Source organism: Callithrix jacchus, chromosome 2 (genome assembly GCF_049354715.1).
Source record: "Callithrix jacchus isolate 240 chromosome 2, calJac240_pri, whole genome shotgun sequence".
NCBI classification, from domain to species: Eukaryota; Metazoa; Chordata; class Mammalia; order Primates; family Cebidae; genus Callithrix; species Callithrix jacchus.
In genome coordinates this window covers 13688002-13712346 of record NC_133503.1, presented here as the reverse complement: position 1 = coordinate 13712346, position 24345 = coordinate 13688002, and the positions used below count along the sequence as shown (strand labels likewise).

Sequence of the window (24345 nt, the reverse complement as noted above, 5' to 3'; positions counted from 1 at the left end):
TCTATCTCTCTCCTTATTAGTGTCCATATTTCTCTTCCAGGGTGTAAATTTTTCACCATCTGCCCCATGTTTCTGTTCCTCTCTTCAGCTGCTTTCCTCACAATTTCCAGTTTTGATACAGAGTGCATTAAAGCTGTAGTTTGCTTTGGGCAATATGAACATTTTAACAATATTATTCTTCTAATTCATTAACATAAAATGTCTTTTCATTTATTTGTGTTTTCTCTACTCCAAAACAACATAATACACATTCTTATCATCTTCAGTGGCCCATACTCTAAAATCGACCAGTCGGCCATAAAACAATCCTCCACAAATTTAAAAAGAAAACAAAACAAAATCCTACCAACCACACTCTCAGATCATAAGACAATAAAAATAAAATAAAATAATAACAGCACTCAAAACTATAAAATTACATGGAAATTAAACAACCTGCTACTGAATGACTTCTGGGTAAATAATGAAATTAAGGCAGAAATCAAGAAATTATTTGAAACTAGTGAGAACAAAGATATAATATACCAAAATCTCTGGGACATGGCCAAAACAGTGTTAAGTGGAAAGTTTATAGCACTAAATGCCCACATTAGAAAGCTAGAATCTCAAATTAACAACCTAATATCGCACCTTGAGGAACTAGAAAAACAAGAGCAAACCAGTTAAAGCCAGCAAGAGACAAGAAATAATTAAAATCAGCACTAAACTAAATGAAATTCAAATGCGAAAAACCATACAAAATATCAATGAAACCAGAAATTTATATTTGAAAGAATAAGGCTGATAGGCTGGGCGTGGTGGCTCACGCCTGTAATCCCAGAACTTTGGGAGGCTGAGGCGGGTGGATCACGAGGTCAAGAGATGGAGACCATCCTGGTCAACAAGGTGAAACCCCATCTCTACTAAAAAATACACACACACAAAAAAAAACTAGCTGGGCATGGTGGCGCATGCCTGTAATCCCAGCTACTCAGGAGGCTGAGGCAGGAGAATTGCCTGAACCCAGGAGGCGGAAGTTGCGGTGAGCCGAGATCACGCCATTGCACTCCAGCCTGGGTAACAAGAGCGAAACTCTGTCTCAAAAAAAAAAAAAAAAATTGATAGACCACTACATAGACTAATAAAGAAAAAAAGAGAGAAGATCCAAATAAACACAATCATAAATGACAAGGGGACATTACCACTGACCCAACAGAAATATATTTTTTTAAAAACCCTCAGACAGTATAACGAACACCTCTGTGCACACAGGCTGGAAAACCTACTAAAAGTGGCTAAATTCCTGGAAACACTTTCCCATGATTGAACAGACCAATAACAAGTTCCAATATTGAATCAGTAGTAAAAAGCCTATCAACCAGATAAAGCCCAGTATCAGAGGGATTCACAGCTGAATTCCACTGGGTGTATAAAGAAGAGCTGGTGTCATTTCTGCTGAAACTATCCAAAAAACTGAAGGGGAGGAATTCCTCCCTACCTCATTCTGTGAGATCAGGATCATCCTAATACAAAAACATGTCAGAGACACAACAAAAATGGAAAACTTCAGGTTAATATCCTTAAAAAACAGAGATGGAAAAATTCTCAACAAAATGCTAGCAAACCTAATCCAGCAGCACAGCAAAAAGGTAATCCACTACTATCAAGTAGGGTTTATCCCTGGGATGCAAGGTTTATTCAACATATGCAAATCAGTAGGTGTAATTACAGAAACAGAACTAAAAACAAAAACCATATGATTATATCAATATACGCAGAATACACTGGGAGTCATCCACCTGGTGGGAGGGCAGGTGGATGACTACAAAGGGGACACACAAGGTAATGACAGGATAACGAAACTGTTCTATTTGGTACTGGAGTAATAAATACATAACTCATACGTTCGTCAAAACCCATAGAACCATACATCAATAAAGAGTGAACTTTAATATATACAAAATTTTAAAAATTAAACAGGATGTTGACAGAATTCCAGGATGAAATACAGACTTGAGGAAGAATCTAACTATATTACGAATCGATTACACAACCTCACTGAAGATGATGAAGTGGTAGGGGAGGAGTCGAATGAAATGACTTTGGAAAATGCTGTTTTGATAGGAAAACATAAGGTTAAAAACAGAAGGAATTGTACACAAACACTATACTCCAGTTGATAGATTTCTCATGAGAAGACAGGTTAACGATTCTGAATCTCCTCTGTGTGTATGACGGGGTTATAAATAAATGGATGGTGGCTGGGGAGAGCCAGGTTTCTATCAAAGAAGACAATTACAGATGATAAGAAAGGAGGGAAGACTAGAATGAATCTCATGGAACCGGATTGGAGTTGGAGATATCAGTATTAATTCATGCTTAGCTGAAGATATAGATGGGTAGATACAGAAATAATTCTAGAAATGTGCATATACTATGGGTATTGTGATGGTTAATACTGAGTGTCAACTTGATTGGATTGAAGGATGCAAAGTACTGATCCTGGGTGTGTCTGTGAGGGTGTGGCCAAAGGAGATTAGCATTTGAGTCAGTGGGCTGGGAAAAGCAGACCCACCCTTAATCTAAGTGGGCACTATCCAATCAGCTGTCAGCACAGCCAGGATATAAAGCAGGCAGGAAAATGTGAAAAGGCTAGAGTGGCTTAGCCTCCCAGCCTACATCTTCTCCCATGCTAAATGCTTCCAGCCCTTGAACATCAGACTCCAAGTTCTTCAGCTTTGGGCCTCAGACTGGTTTCCTTGCTCCTCAGCTCCTCAGACGGGTCTGCATGATCTGCAGACACCACCCAAAATTGGACAACTGCAGCACTACAGCCCTTTTCTAGGACATTCCCGAAGGACAGGAAGTCTGTTAGCTAATTCACTGCATCAGACTGACCTGTAAGAGTGTGTGACTTAAGGTCTTCGTAGCCTTAGGTCTTATTTATAATTTGGTATCTTATTGTCACAGAGCCCAAATCCTGTTGTCTTATTTTAGTATTAATGCTGGGCAGTTGTTGTCTAAACTCCAAAAGGGAGGAATTGCACCTGAGGCGTGTCTAACTTCTCAGCCCATCATGGCCAGATACTTGTTTTTTAGGTTTCTCTGGAGTCCCCTTAGCCAAGAGGGGGTTCATGCAGTCAGATGGGAGGCTTAGGATTTTTAGTTTAAAACTGACAGTTTATTTTCAATCCTGTTTGTATATCAAGAAACATGGAAAGAGTTTATGGTTTTTGTTGTTCTTGGCTTTTTAAATAAAAATGAATACCTAGGTCCCATCCCATACCTGATGAGACCAGAGGAGTCAACATCGACTCAAGCACAGCGACAAAGAACTGTGAAGAATAAGATGGGTAAAGAATTTTTGTTTTCTCAGTTGAAAATGCAAGTTCTTTGCAATTGTATGAAGGGGGACTCATGAAGGCTTAAGAGGAAAAGTTTGGAATCATTGCTACCAAAGATGGAAAAACAAGTTGGGTGACGAAAAGGTTTACCATGCATCTCTAAGAGCCCACTTGAAGGCAGAAAGCAAGAATTTGTGGTAGAATCAATCAACATTTCAACAGCCAGGAGGAAGAGAGGAAAGGTACTAATGAGTTTCCAAAGGATTGGCTGTAAGTAAGGCAGGCACTGACGGATGTCCTTCATTTCCCAAGGTGGCCATAACAAACTGGGCGGCTTAAAACAATTGAAATTTATTGTCAAACCTGTTTTGGCGGCTAAAAATCATAAACCAAGATGCTGATGCAGCCATGCTTCTAAGGGAGGGTTCTTCCTGGCCTCCCCCAGCTTCTGGTAGCCCCAGGTACTCCTTGGCTTGAGACAGCATAACTCCAATCTCTGCCTCCATCTCCCAGAGCCTCTTTCATGTTGTTTCCATCTGGCATTTTTCTGTGTGTGTTAGCATGAGTGTGTGAACGTGTACACTAATTTCTTTCTTTTTATAAGGACACCAGTCATACTGAATTAGAGCCTACCCAAATGACCTTATCTTGTTTACATCTGCAAACATCCCAATTCCAAATAAGGTCATATTCACAGGCGGCACTTCAACGTATCTTTTTGGGGGAACATAATTTAACCTGTAACAGCAAATTATCCTGGGAAGTTGAGAACTCAGTAGAAATTGTTTAATCAGGGGCTGCTCAGGCTGAACAGGAAGACAAGATGGCTGAGATATAAGAAGGGGAGGAGGGAAGTCAGAGAAGATGCTGTAAGTTGTGTAAGAATCCTCACTACTACCACTGACCCAGCAATCCCATTATTGGGTATATGCCCAAGATCCAAAGGCATCATTCGACTACAGAAGCATATGCATGTATATATCCATTGCAGCACTATTCACAATAGCAAAGACATGGAATCAACCTAAATGCCCATCAACAGTAGACTTGATAAAGAAAATGCAGTACATATACACCATGGAATACTATGCAGCCATAAAAAGAGATCATGTCTTTTGCAGCAACATGGATGGAACTGGAGGCCACTGTCCTAAGCAAATCAACACAGGAACAGAAAACCAAACATTACATGTTCTTACTTATAAGGGGAAGCTAAATTTGAGCACCTATGGACACAAAGAAGGGAACAATAGACACCAGGGCCAACTTGAGGGTAGAGGGTGGAAGAAGGTGAGTATCGAAAAAGTACCTACTGGGTACTAAGCTTATTACCTAGGTAATGAAATAATATGTACACCAAACCCCTGTGACATGCAATTCATCTGTAGAACAAACCTGCACGTGTCCCCCCGAAACTAAAACATAAGTTAAAAAAAAATCCTCATTAAACTGCTGCCTGAAAGTCTTTATTGAAAATCCGGAAGAAAATACATTAAAATGTTAGTAGTACATAACTTTATACTTTTTTTTATCTTATAAGCTTTCTACAATAAGTACATGACTTTATAGAAGAGAAAAGCAATCATTATTTTAAAAATAACTATCCAGTAACTGCCACAATCTCCTGAGTCCAGACAATTTAGAGCAGAAGGGTAGAGTGAGGAAAACATACACAGGATAAAAAAATATATAACAAAATCAAAACCCGAAACAAAGATCAACAGCCAGTCAATGCTTCTGAATAAAGGGAGAGTAGATAGGAGCATGGGCCTTCATCTCAGACAAATCTGGGTTTTCATCCCAACACTGCCATTTACCAGCAAGCCAATAATGAGCTAGTTATTCTATAAAGAGTTGGGTTTTCTCATTTGTACAAATAGGATTTTACTTTCCATCTCACTGAGTTGTGATGAGAGTCATATGCAATAGTATATGAAGAGGCTAGCAAAAGTATTTAACAAGCATTCCAACATTCTCATGACATGAATAACCCTGCACATACGATATAGGTACTTGATAAATACACAGCACAGTCAATAGTTGAGGGCAGAGTTGATAGATACACAGCACAGTCAATAGTTGAGGGCAGAGTTGATAAATACACAGCACAGTCAATAGTTGAGGGCAGAGTTGATAGATACACAGCACAGTCAATAGTTGAGGGCAGAGTTGATAAATACACAGCACAGTTAATAGTTGAGGGCAGAGTTGATAAATACACAGCACAGTTAATAGTTGAGGGCAGAGACATGGTTGGGAAGAGAGGGACTGCAACATGGGCAGAGTGAGGGGAGATTCCCACAATTTTTTTTTTTTTTTCTTTTGAGGTGTAACATCAGTCTTTAATGTTGTCACGCTGCATTGACAAGTCACACACTTTGGTCTCATGTTGGCAGCGGCAATTTACAATGAGTCTAAAGGTCTGAGCACAGACTGGTTTCCAGGAACAGACATTTGTTCCAACTCCCCCTCCCTCCCCGGGATTTCTTCAGAATTCCATTACGGCCCTACATGGAGAACAGTGGCTGCTAGGGACTGGTTTTATTTGAGTGTACACCAGCTATACATGGATTATAAAAACATATTTACAGACGTTCACAGTGCTCCTGTAATCAGAAGCAAAGACCCTTTTATCAAAAGGGATTATAACTAGGGCTGTGCAAAATTTAAAAGGATCAGATCCCTTTGAAAGAGTCCATAGTCCATGAAACAAAAAATTACCTAGGCCACTGCTTAGCCCCAGTGTGCCAAGATTGCCTTACAGAAATGCAAAGAGTGTGACCCATGAAGTGGGCACATTCAGCTTCTCTAGAGCCAGAGGTCTGGAGGGTCTCTTGCTGGGGCCAGGCTCCCAGACCCTCGCGGGAGAGGTGGCTACACTTACTGGAGTCACTCGCTAGAAGCTGGCCCCTTGGTCCTGCTGGAATAAGAGGTATTGCTTGTGGGCGCCAGCCAGGCAGTTCTGCAGGGATAGTTCAGAGGTTCTCAATTTGAGATGGCCAAAGAGAAGACATGATTCTTCAGGGGAAGAGCAAGGCATGGGAGACAAATACAGAATAAACCACAAACTGATCACACAACAGAAACAGTGAACAAGGTCTGGCAACCAAGACAGCAAGCTGACATTATCTACCAGCCAGAAGCAAAGGGACACGGGGGGATCAAGTCCAGCTGCTGGTTTGCCTCTTGCCCCTGGACAAGGACTGCAGGAGGAGGATGTGGGCCCCTCCTGGGAGGGCTGCCATACCCAGTAGGGCAGACTGGAATGCCTTTTCCTGCTGTTCCCACCAACTGAAGCCTTATCACTCGAAAAACCAATGAAGTCTAGTGTACCACTTTGAAAGATTGTAATATATGATCTGGAAAACATTCAGCAGTACGAAAACCCTCCCTGGGCCCTCCCGCCCTCTCCTGGTCCGCAACTGGTAGAAAGGTCCAGAAATCCTTGAGCCCTGGAAAGGTCCCTGGTCAGTCCTTGGAGAGCTCAGGTAGCTACATCGGAAGAACCTTCTTAAATGTGGGTCTTGATGCCTGAGGGAGATTCCCACCATTTTCTAAGACTGAAAAGTGGGGGAATCAGTAGTTACTAGAAAAAAGAGGCAATGCCCGACCGGATAGAAAAGGATTCTATGCCCTTGTCAAAGTTCACGGAAGTGAAATAAGCCTATGCTGTGGGATGTTCACATTATGTGCCTTTACTGCCAGTTAGGGTACTTCAGGCTACAATAACCAATACCACTAAAACTACCTTATACAATAAGGGCATATCTCATAAAGCAAGAAGGTTGGGATTAAGGAAATGTCAACAATTTAAGAATGGCAACTAAGACTGTTTCTTCTACCTTTCCACCATTCCTGTGTTCTCAGTTCTAATGTGGCTGCTAACATCCATATGTCTTCCCTGTATATCTCTTTAAAAGCTACAAAAAGATTCCCCAAAAGCACTTTGGAAAACTTTCTGTCCCATCTCCATTGGTCAGAACCACCCCCCATGGGACTACCTCTTCTGAAGCACACAAAGGGCAGATACCAAACGGTTCAATTAGGGAGACTCAGATGATGGACTACCCAGGATAGACATGACGGGCAGAAAAGGGCCAGGGACGTGTGTTCCTGAGTTGGACTACAGAGAAGGAGTTTTGCTCAGGGGAAGAAAAGCCTCATTTCCCATCAGTCACTGGTGGAATGACTAAAGATGCTAATGGACTCAACCAAAAAAACGGCCGGAGGCGTGAGACAGAAGAACAAGAAAAGGTGTGCAGGTGCACTCCATCCACAGCGCTGTAGAAGGAGACATTCCCAGTCCCACGATCCAGGTAAACCCCCACCCGGTGGGCAGTGGGCTCTGGCTGGATGGGACTTCCAGGGAAGCCTGTCAAGGGCCAGCAGCCAGCAACACTCCAATAAATTGCCCATATTCCCACATCTGGGGACATTTTTGAATGATCAGTAATTCCCATGACATCCTCCCGACACACCCCAACGGCAACGTCCAGACCATCTCTTCTCTCAATTTCCCAGTAATGTTTCCCTGAAGTGAAAACATTTTTCCCTAGAACACAGGGTAAGTGCTGAAATTTCTCTACATGAGCGGTCTTCTGAGGATTCCTCCATCCAGCGACAAAGTTCCACGCTGCAGAAAACGCTGGCCAAGAACTGGCTGATGCTACATTTTTCACATATCTCCCCTCCTGGGAGAAGACAAGTTTGGGATGTGCTGTATCTTCAGCTAGGTTTACAGCCACTGTGGAGAAAACAAGAGCTGAGGTAAGTAGTCCAACAGCTGATCATCAACCCTTCCCCAGAAATGCCCATCTTTTAACTGATCCTCTGCCAGGCCTAGCAGCCCACAGCATGGCCTGTAGCAACCTGAAGTCCTCATTTCCCTTCTGCCCTAAAGGACTAAGCCCTAGGCTGAGCACAGTAGCTCACAACTGTAATCCCAGCACTTTGGGAGGCTGAGGCAAGGAGATCACTTGAGGTCACAAGTTTCAGACGAGCCTGGCAACATGGTGAGAACCTCTCTACCAAAAACACACACATACACAAAAAAAACCCACACTAGCCCAATATGATGGTGGGCACCTATAATCCCAGGCACTCAGGGGGCCGATAAAAGAGAATCACTTGAGGAATGTATGTTAAGAGTTTGACAAATGTTTTTCCTGCTTCAACTGAGACAGATAGTTTTCCTTTTTTTTTTTAAACTTTAATGATAAAAATTACATCGATTTTCAAATGTTAAACCAACCACGCTCTTCTGGGATAAATGCCATATTATTATGATTATTATATATTATACTTTTTGTGCATCAAAGGATATGTAAGTTGGTCATAATTATTACGTATCCTTTTAATACATTGTTGGATTCAACTTGCTAAAGTTTTCTTAGAATTTAGGTATCTATGTTCATGAGAGACATTGATCTGTAATTCTTCTCTCTTGTAATGTCTGTCTGACTTTGCCATCATGGTAATACAGACCTCACAGAAAGAACTGGGAAATATTCCCTCTTCAAATTTCAGTAAGAGTTCGTGAATAACTGGCATTTATTTCTTAAATGTCTGGTAAAATGTTTCACCAAGAAAGCCATTTGGGGGACAGGTGTGGTGGCTCATGCCTGTAATCCCAATACTTCGGGAGGCTGAAGTGGGAGGGTCACGAGGTCAGTACCAATATGGTGAAACCCCATCTCGACTAAAAAAAAAATAGAAAAATTAGTCAGGCGTGGTGGTACCACCTGGAGACCCAGCTACTCAGGAGGCTGAGGCAGGAGAATTGCTTAAACCGTTGATTGCGCCACTGTACCCCAGCCTGGATGACAGAGTGAGACTCTGTCGCAAAAAAAAAAAAAGAAAAGAAACAAAACTAAAGCCATTTGAAAGGTTTTAATACTAATTTCTTTCATAGAAAGAAGATTCTTCCAGTTACCTGTATCTTCATGAGTCAGCTTTGGTAATTTGTGTCTTTTTTTTTTTTTTGAGATGGAGTTTCGCTCGTTACCCAGGCTGGAGTGCAATGGCTCACGGCAACCTCCGCCTCCTGGGCTCAGGCAATTCTCCTGCCTCAGCCTCCCGAGTAGCTGGGATTACAGGCACGCGCCACCATGCCCAGCTAATTTTTTGTATTTTTAGTAGAGACAGGGTTTCACCATGTTGACCTGGATGGTCTCAATCTCTTGACCTTGTGATCCACCCACCTCGGCCTCCCAAAGTGCTGGGATTACAGGCGTGAGCCACCATGCCCGGCCAGTAATTTGTGTCTTTTAAGGACTTCGTCCATTTCATCTATGTTGTCAAGTTTATTGGCAAAAAGTTGCTCCTAATATTCTATTATCCTTTTAACATCTGTAGAATCTGTAATGATGTCATCTTTCTCATTTCTGACATTAGTAATGTGTCTTCTTTTTTTCTGATCATTTTGATTAAAGATCTATCAATTGTACTGAAATTCTCAAAGGGACCAGCTTTTGGTTTCATTGGTTTCTGTTGGCTTTCTATATTTTATTGCAATGATTTCTGCTTTGATTTTTATTATTTCCATTCTTCTGTTTACTTTGGGCTTTACTTGCTCCTCTTTCTCTAGTGTCCTAAGGTGGAAGCTGAGGTCAGTGATTTGAGAAGTTTCTTCTTTCCAATACAGCACTGTCCACTTTACTTTAAGTACTGCTCTAGCTGCATCCTACAAATTCTGGTAGGTTGTGTTCTCCTTTTGATTCCATTCAAACTACTTCTTAAATTGCCTTTTGATTTCTTCTTTAATTCAAGGGTTACTAAAAAGTCTATTTAGTTTTTTGACATCTGGAGTTTTCAAAGGATATTTTGATACTGATTCCTATCAATTCCATTGTGATCAGAGAACGTCCTCTGTATGACTTGAATCCTCTTGACACCTGCTTTACAGCCAGCTTAGTCTAACTTGGAAAATGTTTCACATACACTGAAAAAATATGGAGCATATAACTGCTGGGTGAACTGTTCTATAAATAACGGAATCGAGTTGATTGACAGTTATTCAAGTCTACTATATCCTTGCTGATTTACTGCCTAATTGTTCCGAATATTATTAAAAGGTATTGAAAACTCCAAATGTAATTGTGAATTTGCCTATTTCTCCTTGCAGCTCTATTCGTTTTGCTTAATATAGAAGCACTGTCGAGTGCATAAATGTTTAGAACTTGCATCCTCTTGATGGACTGACCCCTTTATCATTAGGATATAACATTCTTTATCTCTGCTAATACCCTTTGCTCAGAAATCTACTTTGATACTAATATATCCACTCCAGATCTATTAACATGATACATCTTTTTCCATTCTTCTGCTTTAAACATGGATGGTTCTTTATATTTAATGTGTTCACTCTTTTCCAGTATACAGTTGGGTCTTGCTTTTTTTTTTAGCCAATCCAACCAGCTTCTGCCTTTTGATTACAGCTTTCAGACCATTTATAGTCAATGTGATTATTAGTACGATTAGATCTGTCTATTATTATGCTGTTTTCTATTTGTCCTATATATTCTTTTCCTGCCTTATTTTTAATCATTTTTTATAACTCCACTTTATTTCCTTTATTGATTAGCTACAACTCTTTTATTTTAGTGGTTTAACACTTATACTATCATATGACAGACGCACCTCACAGAATAACTCAAGCATACCCTGAGAATGACCGGATGGTCTAAGGAGAATGTGTGCTCAGACTTCCAAGCTAGGGAATGTGGGAGTGGCCAACCCAGAGATTCCCTCCTTATCTATGATGGACATCTGAACATCTGAACCTCTGGCCCATTCTTGGAATACAGGCTGTACAGAAGATCAAGACCCTTTTTCCAGGTTAAATGGAGGTTGCTAAGTGAAAATGCTATCTGCATGCTTTTTACAAACAGTAGCAATTGGTTTTTGTGTCCAGCCAACTGCTCCTGGATCACCCAGCATGTAAGTTCTCAATCCCTATGTCTCATTCCCTGGGTCCAGGTCTCTTCCACCTCTCAGACACAGTGCCATCACTACTGGAATCAACAGGGATCTAGCACAATTAGCCCAGCATGAGATTGGAGAAAATTCCACAAATGCCAAGACAGTGGGATCAGGGGAGGGGAAATCCACAGGGGAAATCCTGGGCTGGCTGTCCACATGTATGTAGGGCCCGATAGCCACTATCCTTGATGGGTGGGGCCCACCAGGTGAGTATGGGGATACCCCCAAAATGCCAAATGTCCTAGAAGAACTGCTGCAGGGGGTGGATCCAACTAAGGGAAAGTCAAATACCCAAGTTGTAGCAGCTGCAGTTGGCTGGTCACTCCTGTGCCCAAAGGCTGAGCCTGTGGCACTGGCAAGGGTGTACCAGTTACAAGGTGAGCTGCAACTAGAAAGAGATACATTAGCTCAGGCTGAAGTGTTGGAGAACTCACTGTCCCACCTCTGGGAAAAGGATGACAAAATGGAGATACTGGTTTGTTGAGTAGCCTGTTGTAAGTGTCACTGACTGCCACATGGGGTTAGGACTATCATGACTATGTCCTGGGACCCTGGGGAGAGATCTAGTGGGGAGAAGGATGATGACTGGGATGAGTCCACAGAGTTTCCCATCCTCTCGGCATGTCTGATGGTCACCACCAAGATGAAAGAGGACCAACCACACCCAAGGGGGTAGCCCTGCAAGACTTGCCTCCACCTGAAAGAAGGGAGACCACCACAATGCAGGATTGTAATGCTGTGGAATTGGTGAAGCTGGGAAATAGGTTCAGACAGAGTGGGAGACAGTCGATCCCACTCTCCCTGGGATTTTACACTCTCCCAGTTGGTAAGAATGGATTTCGAATGTTCCCAATGCAGATAGTGATAAATGTTTGAGGTGGTAAATATGCTAATTACTGATTTGATCATTATGCATTTTATACATGTATTGAAACATCACACTGTACTCCATAAATATGCACAATTATTATGTAGTAACTAAAAAAAAAAAAAAGATTTCTCAAGTCAGTTCTTGTACTCCATGGGAGAAGGGCCTAGAATAGAATATACAGGTCACACCTATTACATTCTACTCGCCCACCCCCTGTACTTCTAAAATAACAAATCCCAGTCCCCTTGTACAAGGAAACAATAATCCTCTTATAGAACATTGTAACACCCCTGACTGGCTTACTCTGGCTTCTTGCAAAGCATCACAGAGAGCCCAAGCCACTCGGTATTGTAAACCAGGCACCAGGCCACTGCCAGGGTTGGTGCTCTCAGATAACACAACTTCCTGTGTCTTACTAAATTAAATGGCTTTACCTTTCTTGTACCCACTAAACATCTCACCTGTTGCCCATAGATGGGGTGCAGCGAACTGCTTCGCCAACTGGGTGCACATGGTGACCTCTCTCCAGAACACAACAGACTACTGGGTCTGCAGAGGGCTGCCCCTCTCCTCCACAGTGGGCCTGCGAAGGTGCATCCATGCTGCTAACCTGAGTGCCTGGAGCCACAACTATACTTGGCATAATGACCCTCATGCACTTCCCTTTAGCACCACCACCACATTATGCAGTGAGTTTCCCACCATCTATCAGACAAGATGACATATTTTCCACCTTGTATGGGTGCAGGTTAATGCTACCCCAGCTGTGGCATATGCTGTACACGATGGACAAGGGTGAGTGACAAGAGTGCAGATACAGGTAGTAAGTCACGCACCCTTACATACAGAAAGGAGTAACAGCATGTCACAAGCTAAACCCATAATATGGTTTAGCTACCCCCATAGCAATGCAACCAATCCCTTCAAATAGCTAACAGTACGTGGCTAGGATGGCACAGTGACTGTCTCTGTGTGAGGGCCCATGCCCTCCCCTTGGGGGATGGGTAGATGGCAACCATAGCTGGCCCTACTTACCCTATAATTGGGCTGGTAGACGCACCGGGGGTCGCCCTTACCTGCCAGACACATTCTGTTCCAATTAGGCACCATTCCTACTAACTGAGAGAGTGTAAAAGCCAGGCACTTCCAGAAGTGTGCATCCTGGTTTTATCCTTTGGCCATTTTTGCCCCCAAGTGGCAGCAATAGATACAGAGCTGCGAATTGGAGCCTTCGCTAAACATACGGCTGCAGCCTTCAAGGATATCTGCACCATGCCACTACTCTTCACTGGGCAACTGTGTAAAATTTCATGGCCCTGGACATCTTAACTGCTGCCCAGGGTGAAGTTGCATATTAATTAAAACCTAATGTTGTGTATATATCCCTGATTACTCTCACATTATAACTGGGGCTATGTGAACCCTCAAAACCCATATTTCAGCTATAGCATCTCTGTCTTATGACCCTATAACCATGTGGTTTAATCAATTTCAAGTGCTTGGAAAAGCTTTCTGGAAAGCACGACTGCTACTATGTTTGTCATTGTCTTTTGTTGCAGTGGTTTCTATTGCTGCTGCGGCATGTGGCAGCAATGCTCCTGCACATACCTTGCCCCAGGGAAACTGCAGAGAATGGTATGATGGTATAAGAATGGGGGTGGGGGGTGGGGGGACACTCAAGGGTATGCTCGGCTGGAGTGTATGGCAGATGCACCTGACAGCAATTAACTCCAGCATACCCTATGGTCTAAGAAGACTGTGTGTTCAGAGTTCCAAGCTAAGGAATCCAGGAGTGGCCAACCCAGAAATACATTCCTTATCTATAAAGGCCATGTGAACTCCTGGTCCATTCCTTGGAAAGCAGGCTACACAGCAAATCGAGGCCATTTCAACTGGGTAAAATAGAGGAAGCCAGGTGGAGATTGCTAAATGAAAATGCTGTCTATAACCTGCATGCTTTTCACAAATCATAGCAGTTGTTTTCCTGTCCAGCGGCCGTTCTTGGACTGCCCTGCATGTAGGTCTTCAATAAACCCTATGTCTCCTTCATGATTCCAGGTCTCTTCTTTGGCCTTTCAGACGTGGTGCCATCCTTAATGAAGTCAGCAGGGGCCTGGCACAAGTATACACTTTTTATTAGTCTCCCTTCAAGTGATACTACAGAACTGTATCACAGTATACTATACTTTCATCTCCCCTCTCCCAATCTTCACACTATTGTTGTCACACATTTTATTTATAAATATGTTATAAACTACAAAATACACCATTTTTGTCTGTTGAAATAGTTGCCTATTAGTCAGCGTTCTCCGAAGGAACAGAACCAAAAGGATGCATATGGCTGTATGTGTGTGTGGTGTGTGGGTGCATGTGTGCACACATGCTTTCTGGGTTTTCTTTTGAGACAGGGTATTGCTCTGTTGCCCAGGCTGGGGTCCAGAGGTGCAATCATAGCTCACTGCAGCCTCAATCTCCTGGGCTTAAGCCATACTCCCGCTGTGGCTTCCCAAGTAGCTGGGACTACAGGCACACACCAGCATGCTCAGCTAATTATTTTATTTTTTGTAGAGGCAGGGTCTCACCATGTTGCACAGGCTGGTCTCGAACGCCAGGCCTCAAGCAGTCCTCCTAACTCAAAGGGCTAGGATTACCGATGTGAGCTACCACACCCAGCCAGTGTATGAGATTTAATGTAAGGAACTGGCTAGTGTGATTGTTGCTACTGTCAAGTCCAAATCTGCTGTGTGAGTTGGCAGGCTCGAGACCCAGATAGAGCTGGTGTTCTGTTTTGAAGGTCATTAGACAGGAAGAGCGAATACTGCAGGTGAAGTCCAAGGCAGTATGCTGTAGAAATCCATCTTGCTCAAGGGAAAGGTCAACCTTTTTTTTTAACTATTCAGGCCCTCAATTGATTAGATGAGGCCCACCCACATTATGAAGGGCAATCTACACAGGCCTACTAATTTAAATGTTAATCTCATCCAAAATCACCCTCACAAAAACACCCAAAATAATTTTTGACCAATATCTGGGCACTCTGTGGCCCAGTGTAGTTGACATATAAACTTACCATCACAATTCCTTTTTAAAGGAATAAATAATGACACTAATATATATTTATTCACATCATTACCATTTCTGGTGCTCTTTTATTCCTTTGTGTAGAGAGATTTCCATCTGGCATTTTCTTCTGCCTGAAAGACTGTCAATCTGCTGTAAACTCTTTCTTTTAAGCTTTAATTTACCTTCAAACTTCTTTATTTCACCTTTGTTTTTGAAGGCTATCTTTTGCCAGTTCTACAACTCTAGGTTCAGTTTATGGCTCAGGACCTTAGAGAGTTTGCTCACTTACACTGTTTCCACTGAGAAGTGTGACGTCATCTTTGTCATCCATTACTTTCCACTTCAAGTAACATGTCCTTTCTCCTGGTTGCATTTACGATTTTCTTTTTATTACTGGCAAGTTATGATGAGCCTTGGTGTATTTTTCTTCATATTTCTCGTACTTACGGTTTGTGGAGCATCTTGGATCTGCGGACTTAGTTTCCATTACATTCAGAAAATCTTTGGCCACTATTTCTTCAAGTATTTTTCCTATTCCATCCCCATCCCCACTCCTCTCCTTCGGGGACTCCAATCACCATAGATAAGGCTGCATAAATTTGTCCCGCAGGTCACTGATGTTGTGTTTTTTAAAACTCTTATTCTGTGTATATTTCATTTTGGGTAGTTTCCATTGCTCTGTCTTCAAGTTCACCATTTTTTTCTTTTGTAATATCTAATCAACTATTAATCCCATTCTGTGCATTCTTCACCTTAATCACCAATCTTCATCTTTATAACTCTGATCTGGTCTGTATATACCTCTTTGTAGTATACTCATAATAAATTTTTTAATATCCTTCCGTGCTCATTCCAACATCTGTGTCAATTCTAGGTCAGTTTCAGTTGATCATTTTCCTCCATTATGCATCACTGTTTTCCCATCTTTTTCAATGTGTGACAATATTTGACTGGATGCCAGACATTGTGAATTTACATTGTTAGGTGCTCTTTTTTTGTTTATTCCTATCAATTTTCTCGGGCTTTATTCTGAAATGCAGTTAAGTTATTTGGAAAGAGTTTGACCCTCTTGGGTCTTGCTTTCATCATCTGTAAGGTGGGTGTGGAGCAGTACCCAGAGAGAAGTACTCTCTACTGATGAGCCAAGATTTTCCTGAGTACGCTACCCAGTGCCCATGAACCATGAGTTTTCTGGTCTGGCTGATATGAACCAGCATTGTTCCTGGCCCTGTGTGAGCACCAGGAACCATTCCCTCTAATCGTTTTAGAAGCTTCTATCTCCAGCCATAGGTAGATTTTTCATAGGCATGTGCTGATCAGAACTCTGCTGAACACCTAGGAAGTTCCTCCATAGATGGCGAGGGTTCTCTCTCTGTCTGAGTCTCTTCTCTCCAGGACACCACCCAGTACTTTGTGCACTCTCACTACTTTGTTCTCCATGGACTGCTGGCTCCATTCCTCAACTCAGCAAGTCTCCCTTGCTCTACCTCAGTTACCCCAGCCTTAGATGGCCTGGAAACTTCCTCAGGCAGAGGTTAGGGCAATCATAGGTTGACCTTGTCTGTTTCACATTTCTCAAGAATCACTGTCCTTCACTGCCTGATGTCTGGTGCTTTGAAAACTGTTTTTGACATATTGTGCCTGTTTTGTTTTTCTGTTTTTATTTTAGTGGCTGCAGATAAGAAAATAATTCCTATTTACTCCATGTTGGCTAGAAGTAAACATCTATAACATGGTTCTTTTTTTATTGAAGACACAGTCTCACTCTGTTACCCAGGCTGGAGTGCAGTGGTGGGATCTCCACTCACTGCAACCTCTGCCTCCCAGGTTTAAGCAATTCTTCTGCCTAAGCCTCCTGAGTAGCCGGGATTACAGGTACACACTGCCATGCCCAGCTAATTTTTCTATTTTAGTAGAGACGGGGTGTCACCAGGTTGGCCAGGCTGGTCTCAAACTCTTGATCTCAAGTGATCTGCCTGCCTCGGCCTCCCAAAGTACTGGGATTACAGGCCTGAGCCATCGCACCCAGCCTACAACATGGTTCTCAATCAAGGATGTGCACGTGAGAATTGCCAGCACAGCTTCTACAGCATGTACATGCCTTGGTGCCTCCCTGGAGATCCAATGAGTTTATTTTCAGTCTGTCCTACATTCATCTTCTCAACTTCAACCTCTCTTTCCTCAAAATACACCTTGTTCTTTAGCCTCCTTGGATACCTGCCCCTCCATTTTCTCCACACCTTAACTCACGCTGCTGCCTCTGCTTGAAATAGTCATCTCCGTTTTCCACCTGCCAAACTCCTACTAATCCCTCAAATCTCAAAACTGTCACCTCTGCTGTGAAAACTTTCCCATCTCACCCCCAACAGAGCCCTTCCCTAAACTTCTGTAACATTTTATTTCTACTTCCAGCAAACACTGGCTCCTGCTATATAATAGTGAGTGCTGTGTGTCTGTCTCTCCAACGTGCTTATGAACGCATAAAGAAGTGAACAGATTTTTGAATCACTAGCGCCCCGTTAACAGTGTGTGAAATAAATGTTTCTTGAATGAAGTATACATCCATTTATTAACCATCTTTCCTGGCACTCCTACTTTCCTGACACTCTTAGCTGCAGGCTCTGTTTCCTCCTGCCTCTTCGGACTTCTCTATTTATTCTCTTATTTGAAAGATTTCTAAGGAGTTCCAAGTCCTAGAAATTCTGCTCACCTTGAAATCGCTTTAGCATTTCCTTCATCAATGGTATCTGACACACTGTTTTCACCTTTGGAGCCTCAAGGGAATAGTTCACATCCTGGATCTCACTCCTAAGAAAGTAGAGAAGACTGATCTTAGCGGACAACTAGGGTAACCAAGACGCCCAGTCCCAGTCAAAGGTTCTCAGCCCACAGTTCAGATGGCTTTTGTTCCCATTCCTCCTTGCAGAAGCGATCAGGAGGATTTTTCCTCAGATCCCCTTCAGGGTGTGCTCAGACTGACCTGTGGTGCCTAGGCCTTGTTTCCCCTCTGCTCAGCCTGTATCTTTACCATGCCACCCAGGTCCCCATAAGAGAACAGGAGTGCATACCTGGTCAACACATCTTTCGGATTCTGTGAAAAGAAGAAAGAAATAAGCAAGTTACGAACCTTCTCCTGGAGAGCTGGGACACAACTACGTGAGCGGGTATTTTCTGACAGTTGCTTTTGCTCATGTCACATATGATTTCCTGTTGCCAAAGTCAATGGAGTGACAGAATCTGGTCCTTTCTTTCACGTGGCTCCTCTGCACTATTCGACAATGCTGACTGGTCCCTTTCCTAAGCCCCTACTCTTTCTCCTTGGGCACCATGACATGAACTGGCTCCTGGCTTCCCGCCAGTCTCCCCAACTAGTTTCCATCACAGAGCCCGCTCCTATGCCTGCCTTTTGGTGGAGTCCTCAGAAGCTCCAGCTTTAGGCTTCCACTCTTCTCCTTCCCTTTGCCTTACAAGATTACTTTTAAATTATAATCATAAAGGATATTTTATTATGCCCAAGTCCAAAGAGCTTTTCTACAGGTAAATTTTACTAAACTTTAGGGAACTGAAAAATCCCTAAGTTGTGACAGAAAAGAGAAAGAACATTTTCCTAACTGATTTTTCAGAGCCATGAAACAAAATATTAGAAAAAATATATAGACCCATTTTACTTAAACACATAGATGCAAAAATTCTAAGTAACAAAATCAGGTTACCAATGCCAACGTGTATTTAAAAAAATACGGCTCCTCCAAAAACCTGTAACCCAGCCTAATCATGAGAAAATCATTAGACAAAATCCAATAGGGGGAAGCCTACAAAATACCTGACCATCACTCCTCAAAACTGTCAAGATCATCAAACACCAGAAAGGTCTGAGAAAATGTCACAGCCAAGAGGCAGCTAAGGAGAGACAATGACAACCAAATATAATCTGGTATCCTAGGTGCAGGTGGAGAATAAAATGAACAGTAGATAAAAACAGGAAATGGAAATAAACGATGAACTCTAGTTAATAATACTGTACCACTGGTTCATTAATTGTAACCAATGAACCATATTAACACTGGATCTTGACAACACAGGAAACTGGGTAAGGGGTATGTAAGGACTCTGTCCCATCTTCTCAACTCTTTTGTAAATCTAAATTGTTCATTAAAAAAAAATGGTTAATTACCACATGAAAAGTGCTCAAATCTCATTAGTTATCAGGAAAATAGCTTCATCTGGACAGGCGTAGTGGCTCATGCCTGTAATCCCAGCACTTTGGGAGGCTGAGGTGGGTGGATCACTTAAGGTCAGGAGTTTGAGACCAGCCTGGCCAACACAGTGAAACACCATCTCTACCAAAAATACAAAAATTAGCCAGGCATGGTGGCAGGTGTCTATAATCCCAGCTACTTGGGAGGCTGAGGCATAAGAATTGCTTGAGCCTGAGGGGCAGAAGTTACATTAAGCCAAGATGGTGCCACTGCACTCTGGCCTAGCAACAGAGTGAGACCCTGCATTTAAAAAAAGAAAATATCTTTATCAAGGAAAGGTGTCTATATGTATCCATATATGTTTAGGAAGAGGGAAGGGGTGCTGACTAAGGGCAGAAGACGACATTCTGCACCCTTCAAGATGGCCAAGTTAAACAACTGCCAAACCGAGTATTGGTGAGGATACAGAGCAACTGGGACTTATCTTTACACACTGCTAACAATACTGTAAACCAGAACCATCACTTTGTACCAGTTTGAACATGGTTTGCAATCATCTACTAAAACTCAACACACATGTATGTTCTACGACCCGGAATTGTTCTCACAGGTATACAACTAATAGAAATGTGTATAAATGTGCAGCCAAAAAGATATGTTCATAAATATCTCTGTTTTTAATAACGATAAAAACAGAAATTATCCAAATTTCCCTCTAAAGAAAAATGAATAATATGCTTTGGTATATTAATATCATAGAATACGACAGGCACTACTGATGTTTGGGTCTGGATAAGTCTTTGCTGGGGGCTGAAGGCAGGCATGTCTTGTACATTACAGAATGTCTGGTAGCATCCTGCACACAAGAGATGCTAATAGTAACCACCCTCAAGTTGTGACAACCACAAATGTCTCCACAAAATGTCAGATTTTGCACTCTGAGGGAGCCAAATCACTCTGATTGAAAACACTGGTGGATAGCAATGAAAAAAATACCTACTGCATGGATTCATCTCACAAATGTAATGTGAGCAAAAGAAGCCAATAAAAAGAATGCATCCTGTAAGATACTCACTCAAAAATACGCACAACGAGTGTCAGGCGCAGTGGCTCATGCCTGTAATCCCAGTACTTTGCAAGGCCGAGGCAAATGCATCACTTGAGGTCAGGAGTTCGAGACAAGCCTGGCCAACATGGCGAAATCCCGTCTCTACTAAAAATACAAAGTTAGCCATGCATGGTGGCACATGCCTGTAATCCCAGCTACTTGGGAGGCTGAGGCAGAAGAATCGCTTGAACCCAGGAGGCAGAGGCTACAGTGAGCTGAGATCAAAACACTGCACTCCAGCCTGGGCAATACAGCAAGATTCCATCTCAAAAAAAAAATGCAAAACGAAACAAGAGTATGAGAGGTCCAGAAGGAGGCTACCCTTAGAGGAGAAGGGAAGGGCGTACTGACTGGGACATGAGGAAGCTTCTAGGATGCTATTTGTGTTCTACTTTGTGACTTCAGTAGTAGCTACATGAGTGGTCCCTTTGAGATAATATGTCAGGCTTATGATTTTTCTCCACGGGTGTCATACTTTTTTTAAAATAAAGACAAGGTCTTTATTTAAGTTGCCCAGGCTAGTGCAAATCCCTGAGCTCAAGAGATTCTCCCACCTCAGCTTCCCAAAGTGCTGGCATTACAGGCATGAGCCACAATGCGTTTTAATGTTTATTTTATTATGATAATAAATGTAACAACTTGTCAAAATCTGTGGAATACAGAGCAATACTTAAAGGTAAAAGTATAACAAATTTGCCAGCAAACAAAAGGGTAAATATAAATAAGCCAAGCATTCCAACTCAAGAAGTTGAAAAAAGAGCTAGAGAAGAAACCCAAAGACCAATTTAAACAAAACAGCTGGGGACAGTGCCTCACATCTGTAATCCCCCGACCCTTTGGGAGGTCAAGGTGGGAAAATTACTTGCGCCCAGAAGCTCTAGTGTGCAGTGAGCTATGAACACACCACTGTACTCCAGCCCAGGTGACAAAGCGAGAGCCTGTCCCAAAACCTACATAAATAAAATAAAAATAAAGAGAAGCAAAAAAGAGCAGATATTAATGGTTTGACTGCAGCATTATTTGTAGTGGTGATGGTGTTGGAGGCTTATCAATTACTAGAAAAAGGAAAACGTAAACTGTGAAGGATGCACATGTCACTCAGAAGTGGGTCATGGGGTAAAAGTGAAGGAATCAATTTTAAAAATGGATGGAGAGATAAGTACAGTAAGTTCTCTCAGGCTCTGAGATTCTTCGTTTCAGTATCATTTTTTGTTTGTTTTACTTTGTTTTTTGGGGACAGAGTCTTACTCTGCAGTGCAGTGGCACAATCTTGGCTCACTGCAATCCGTCTCCTGGGTTCAAATGATTCCCCTGCCTCACCCTCTCAAGTAGCTGGGACTACAGGTGCCTACCACCAGGCATGGCTAATTTTTGTATTTTTAGTAGAGATGGAGTTTCACCATGTTGGCCAGGGTGGTCTCAAACTCCTGACCTCAGGTGATCTGCCTGCCTCAGCCTCCCAACATGCTACAATTACAGGCATGAGCTACAGCACCCAGCCCCACTTTCATCTTTTTTAATCATTTCCCTAATTTTGCATTTCTGTTTGCTGATATGTTTGTAAACATTCTGCTGGTTCACATGTATCTCAGAGGTTAGATGTTAAGCCTGTATTTTAAATGCGTTATTTCAGAGATTCTTTCATGACACACATTTGGGTATGCACTTGGAACTTCATTGCTTAATAGTATTGTAAAACTTTTACGTAATTCTTGGAAATCATTACATTTAATATTAAATGTTATCTAGGGCCAGGCACAGTGGCTCACTCCTGTAATCCCAGCACTTTGGGAGGCCAAGGCAGGTGGATCATGAGGTCAAGAGATCGAGACCATCCTGGTCAACATGGTGAAACCCCGTCTCTACTAAAAATACAAAAACTTAGCTGGGCATGGTGGTGCGTGCCTGTAATCCCAGCTACTCAGGAGGCTGAGGCAGGAGAATTGCCTGAACCCAGGAGGTGGAGGTTGCGGTGAGCCGAGATCATGCCATTGCACTCCAGCCTGGGTAACAAGAGCGAAACTCCGTCTCAAAAAAAAAGAAAAATGTTGTATCTATCACATAAAACCTAGCTAGCAATTTCTTATTGATAATAACTAGTGGGTGGGTCCAGGTTTCTCTCTTCCTTAAGAGAACAGAATGTTGTCTCTTGCTTACGAAAAAGAATAGTAATGGTACACAGAAAATGTTCTGGAGAATATCTTTCAGAGATCATTTCACCTTCAGTCACATGATACATAGGAAACAGATGTTCTGAGACATCTGAGGCCCAACATGAATTATTTCAGCAAAAAAAAAAAAAAAAAAAAAAGGACAGTCACAAATGTAGGACCTACCCAGAAACTAACTAAAAGAAGCTATAAGGACACTTCACCTAAAGAGAACATAAAGGTAAAGATTAACCCAAAGGAAGGCTTTTTTATAACAAACTGGCCTAAAGACCCAACCTTAAATGCTGAGTTGCAATTGTAATATTTTGAACGTTGCTAGATATTGGAAATTATTTAAATGAAAGCACCACTCAAAATATGGGGATAAGAACAAAGTGTAATTAAGCTGTGATTGTAATAAAAATAAGCGAGAGGCCAGGCGCGGTGGCTCACTCCTGTAATCTCAGCACTTTGGGAGGCCGAGGCAGGTGGATCATGAGGTCAAGAGATCGAGACCATCCTGGTCAACATGGTGAAACCCCGTCTCTACTAAAAATACAAAAATTAGCTGGGCATGGTGGCGCATGCCTGTAATCCCAGCTACTCGGGAGGCTGAGGCAGGAGAATTGCCTGAACCCAGGAGGTGGAGGTTGCGGTGAGCCAAGATCACGCCATTGCACTCCAGCCTGGGTAACAAGAGCGAAACTCAGTCTCAAAAAATAATAATAATAATAAGCGAGAAAGATAAGTTTGTCTTATTGTTGATACAATTACGTACTTGGGAGTTTTATGCTTGCTTTGTTTTATTGTTTAATAACGAATTATAAATGTACAAATAAGAAGAATGAAAAAGTCTTAGACGTGCTAAGTCTCCGATCCTAGATGAACTATGAGACCATGTGAATCAACTTATCTCCTATGACCTGAGCTCAGCATACCTAAATTTCACATTCATTTCCTTTGAATGGTGAATCTTTGACTTTTTAGTTGTGTGACAGGAGTAACAGAACTAGCAACAGAGATAAGACACGTCTATGAAACCCACTCACCAGGAAGGACGTTCAGCTCTTAAGACAAGAGGAAGTTCACTTATGAAGGAAAACAAGATCATCCCCACCCATAACTGTCTCACCTGCAACAGCTCCAGGGTGGGGGCTTGCCTCTTCTCCCCAACCTCTACGATGAGCTTCTTCAATGAAGAAATTGTTTGATTGAGTTTTAACCTGTTCTCATTCAGCTTCGTCTTTGTCTCTTCTTCTTCTTTGCTCAGTCTTTGAATAAACAGGTCTTCTTCTTCAACCAGGAAGTTGTGCAGCTTTGAAAACTCCGTGCTGATTCTCATTCGCTGACTCTTTATCTTATCCTACGGCCACATAAGATTTGCTCACTCCTTTTTCTGTCTGACCCCAGCTACTAAATTCCTTACACAATTCCCCAGTAATCCACAGGCCTTTCCATCTTAATCAACCCCTCTAGAAAAGCTCCTGCCCATCCCCCTAAATTTCTGTAATTACTCCTTTATTTATACCTACTTGACAGCTCTATACTAGTCATTATAGTATTCATTCACTCTTCCTAACATTTCAGTCTCTACTACTGACAAGTTTTAAACTAAAACAAACTTTCACATCTACCACTTAGTTTAGCCCTC

At 42.2% G+C, this 24345-nt stretch overlaps 1 protein-coding gene across 1 annotated transcript in view; it reads right to left on the bottom strand.

Annotated features, from left to right (window-relative positions):
- Positions 1-4773: 4773 nt before the first annotated feature.
- Positions 4774-24345, bottom strand: part of TRIM4 (tripartite motif containing 4) — a 29762-nt gene continuing 10190 nt past the window's right edge. Inside the window, exons 3-6 of the mRNA XM_008982830.4 lie at positions 23827-24057; positions 18306-18328; positions 17948-18045; positions 4774-8067 (exon numbers count right to left, since the gene is read on the bottom strand). Coding sequence (XP_008981078.1) covers positions 7484-8067; positions 17948-18045; positions 18306-18328; positions 23827-24057 — 936 coding nt within the window. The 3' untranslated portion in view covers positions 4774-7483. The remainder of the gene's footprint in view (positions 8068-17947; positions 18046-18305; positions 18329-23826; positions 24058-24345) is intronic.